Source organism: Ixodes scapularis, unplaced genomic scaffold (genome assembly GCF_016920785.2).
Source record: "Ixodes scapularis isolate PalLabHiFi unplaced genomic scaffold, ASM1692078v2 PGA_scaffold2__306_contigs__length_199485367, whole genome shotgun sequence".
NCBI lineage: Eukaryota > Metazoa > Arthropoda > Arachnida > Ixodida > Ixodidae > Ixodes > Ixodes scapularis.
In genome coordinates this window covers 31622678-31626912 of record NW_024609857.1, presented here as the reverse complement: position 1 = coordinate 31626912, position 4235 = coordinate 31622678, and the positions used below count along the sequence as shown (strand labels likewise).

The 4235-nt window shown below is 47.3% G+C and overlaps 1 protein-coding gene across 1 annotated transcript; it reads left to right on the top strand.

Moving 5' to 3' along the window:
• The first annotated feature begins 352 nt into the window (after window positions 1–352).
• On the top strand, window positions 353–2989 carry LOC120850744. The gene has a single exon (XM_040223373.1). The coding sequence runs from the start codon at window positions 353–355 to the stop codon at window positions 2987–2989; it is 2637 nt and encodes an 878-aa protein (XP_040079307.1).
• The last annotated feature ends 1246 nt before the right edge of the window (window positions 2990–4235 follow it).

Genomic DNA, 4235 nt, shown 5'->3' with positions numbered 1-4235 from the left:
AAATATGTTACAAATAAACACTGAACATACTCCTTTTACGACAATGCGCTCAGTTTATCAGTCGAAGTTCACATATATAAAGAATGTTACACACAGATGACAAAGCATTTAATTGCAGATACACGAGTGATCACTATTATATTCAAATAAGGAAGAGAAAAGGATGGTTTGGCCCTAATCATGACGTCCTATTTCAGGCATGACCTGCTGCATACCACATTGTGGTTCAAGCAGACGGAAGCCAAATCAAGAAAGGAACTTCGCACTCCACGAAATACCATCAGACCCGGATGAACGAGCGAGCTGGCTACAAGCAATCAAGAGAGATGACTGGCTGCCATCAACCTACTCCATGGTTTGCAGTCGGCACTTTGTGCCATCCGACTATGTTGAGGGCAAACGCCGGAAGCTGAAGAAGGGCGCTATCCCAAGCATCTTTTGGAGCATGCCGCCTTCAAATATCACTAAGATGAAGGACGCTATCAGAAGGAAGTGCAGCACTCCATATTCATCAGAAGTTCCCAAGAAGAGGCAATGCCTGGACACAGGCAGTTCGCAAGTGACTGATGCGACATCAAGCTCTACACTGGACACTCCACCAACCTCCTTTCTGTGCAATGAAGGTGCTGAACGAATCCAAATCATCTGGACATCTCCAGCGAGCACCTTGGAGCCTCAAAACAGGCAGGCATCAGAAGTGTCAGACAGCAGGCCATGCCAACAGCCAGTGCTGTTCACCCATCAAGGAACACAGGCAAACGTTCGAAAAATGTCAGCACAAATAACCGTAGAGAAACGTAAATGGACCCGACGAGTCACCACCCTGCGAAACCAAGTGGAGAGACTCAAGAACACTGTTGACAGATACAAAAAAGACTTGGAAAAGTTGCAAAACCTGAGGGAAGAAGATGTCACAAATTTTCTTAACATCCGTGAACAAGCAAAGGAAAAGAACATATCGGCTATGTTTCTAGTCGACCAAGTAAAGAACTACCACAAGAAAAGCCCAAGGTGGACAGAACATACCATCCGTCACTGCATTTTGCTGAGACACATTTCTACGAAGGCCTATGAACACATAAGGTCTGAAGAGCTTTTTAAACTTCCCAGCAGGAACACTCTGCAAAGCTACATTGGAGCTGCCTCAGGTCAAACTGGCTTCAGCGACTTGTCGAAGGCTCGGCTTCAAACAGAACTGCACAACCTGGCAAACACACAATCAAGGACATGCTCTCTCATTATTGATGAAATGCAGATCAAACAGAGCTTGCAGTACAACAAGCAGCAGGATGTCTTTGTGGGCCAAGTGGACCTGGGACCATTGACTGAAAATACCAAGCAGCCCATCCTGGCAAATTCGCTGCTGTGCTTTCTCATGAATGGGCTCAGCATTCCATACCGGATCCCTGTTGCCTACTTATGTACCAAAGGGTTAACAGGAACCGAACTGGCCAAGCTTCTGCTTCATGTCTTGGGCAAGGTGGAAGACGTTGGCTTCAAAGTACTCCGGATTGTAACCGACAATCACCGAGTGAATGTCAATGCAATGAAGCAGCTTTGTGGGGGACTCCTTACACATCATATCCTGCACCCAAATGACCCGGAGAGGATTCTGTTCCTTAGCTTTGACTATGTTCACATCTTGAAGAATATACGGTCCCAATTCCTGGAACGCAACTTTGGAAAGGACAATGAGATCAGGTCCTTCTACCTCAAGAAGTTGTACGAGCTCCAGAGAGAGGCGGCTGTGAAGCCAGTCAGGTTCCTGAGTCGCAAACATCTGTTCCCTAGCAACATAGAGAAAATGAATGCCAAGAGAGCAGTCCAGCTCTTCTCCCCTGAAGTGACCGCTGTGCTCAAGCACCTCCAGGAACAAGCTGGCCATACGAGTGACCTACTGTATGCGGATGCAGGACCAACCATCTTCTTCATGGACTTTGTGTACCGCTGGTTCATTTTGCATGATACCAGTAACTGCACACAACACATACACCAACGCTACCCAGATGTGCGCCAGTATGATCACCCAGACGACCCTCGTCTGGAATGGCTCGAGTTTTCATTCCCAGCCTATCTCGAGCAGATCAAGAGCACGGCAAGCCCATCACAGTTCCTGACGACAGAAACCTACGAAGCCCTTCTCTTGACAACATACTCGACAGTTGCATGTGTACAACACCTTCTCACCAAGGAAGAGTTTGGATTTGTACTGACCAGGAAGTTCAGCAGCGACGCCATTGAGTCCCTGTTTGGCTCATTGAGACGATCTCAAGGGTGCAATGACCAGCTTAGCGTTCGGGCTGCAATCTCAGGAATTGAAAAGATCCTGAAAACTGGTCTCATCACAGCTTCCCAGCAGAGCAATGTGTCACATGCTGCCTCGACCTCATCGGGTATGACTTCAACAATTCGGTGCATACCACCAACAGTGTCAGCTGCCACGCCATTCCAACTTCCACAGAGTGCAGCGGAAATCTTAGAAAAGCTGTCAGATTCCAATGTACAATACCTGCCAAGCCTCGAGCTGTCGGCGACAGCGCACGTTGGGGACTACATTGCCCGTGTTGTACAAGAACACTTTTCATGCTTCTTCTGCATACCTCTTCTTACAAAGCCAAAGACAAACAGTGCCTTGCAAGGGATCACAAACCACCTGGACCGGGGAGGCCTTTTGTATCCTTCAGATGAACTTGCCCACCTTCTCAATGTCCTCAGGATGTTCGCAGCGGATGTGTTGTCGTACAACCTCAGGAATTGGCAGCCCCTCGAAACTCTTGTGAAGTTTGCAGTGCCAGCAGTGTATGACTCTCCTTTGCTGCTCTGCCCAGCGAACAACGAGGCTCATCGCCGTGAACTGATCCATCTTGTCTGCACAAAGTTCTTCAGACCGCTCCTTGTTAACTATGCCTTCTGTCACACAGACAGGAACGATAGATTTAAGATGTTTGCACGAAAGCCTCTATCTCGAAAGTTTCAGAAGGTGAGGTAGAGTGCACGCAAAGGTAGATTAGAGCAGTGTTTTTTTTTCTTTTTCTTTTCCTACCTCTAGTCAAGCGGAACTCTGTTCATATGTATTTTATTTGGCCTTGGCATTTAGTGATTTTGTGTCCGAGTTGGCCTTTCTGCGCAAATTATATGATATATGTATAAAGGTTATATTTGTTTCCAATGAGTTTACTGGGTGCCTTTACTCCCGCTAATAAATCCAGCACCTGCTACAAGTCGGTTTTCCCTTAAATTTGGTCGGATTTCCAGCACTCGTCACAGCAACGTGACTCGATCACGTTCCACCAGTAACATAGCACAACACTGCAGCAATGTTTTGTGTTGCTAGGGTTTGTTTTAATGCGTTGAAACGCATCAATTATAAAAAAAGGGAGACAAAATGTTGTTGCAAAACTTCTCTCAGCAGAACTGCTGTCCCTTATTTAGACACAATTCGATTCTTGCTTATCACTGCTCACGACGTAACTTTGTTTTTTCTTTTTCATTTAGATAATTCAACATGCTGAAAATGTAGACACGATGCAATATTATTATATGGAAAGCCTTTGACCAGCGCGACTGCGTAATATAGAAAGCCGAACTCTCGACCGAAGTTTCACTGCCTTGCCTGACCTTAATTTTGCTCTTTTCTGACGTTCGAGCTTGCAAACCCTGCTGGCCGAAATTATTAATACCGCAGCGCTTTTCCTACTTATGCACAACTCAGGTTAAGATTGCGTTGTAACCCAGATACTGCTCCTCATCCGGGGTTCGAGTCCAATCACAGCGGCTCATGGGGTTCTCACCGAGTTGCCGCCGTGCACGCCGATATTTGGCCACTTTGCCGCCGAGCACGCCCGGCGAATCTTCTGCTCCCTTCGGGAAGGCCCATGGGCTTCACCGCACAACACAACATGTACGCCTAGCTGGCGCCGCCACGCGGTAACCACACGCACTTTTTGCCGGCCGCCTTTGCATTGCCGGAGCCACGAGCTGACGGGCATTGTACACTTATCTATAGATCATTTATCATATGATCTATAGATCATTTATCTATGAAACTCCGTTTCATACTTAGCGTGCAACGCTGTCAAAGCTACTGGCGCGAGCGTGGGGCTTGATCTCGTTGATCATTTGCACGAGTTCTCGCGCAAAGAAAACCATAGATGAAGCCACGCGCTCGCGCCAGTGGCTTTGACAGCGTTGCACGCTAAGTATGAAACAGAGTATAGGAGGCTCTGTCCAGGGCC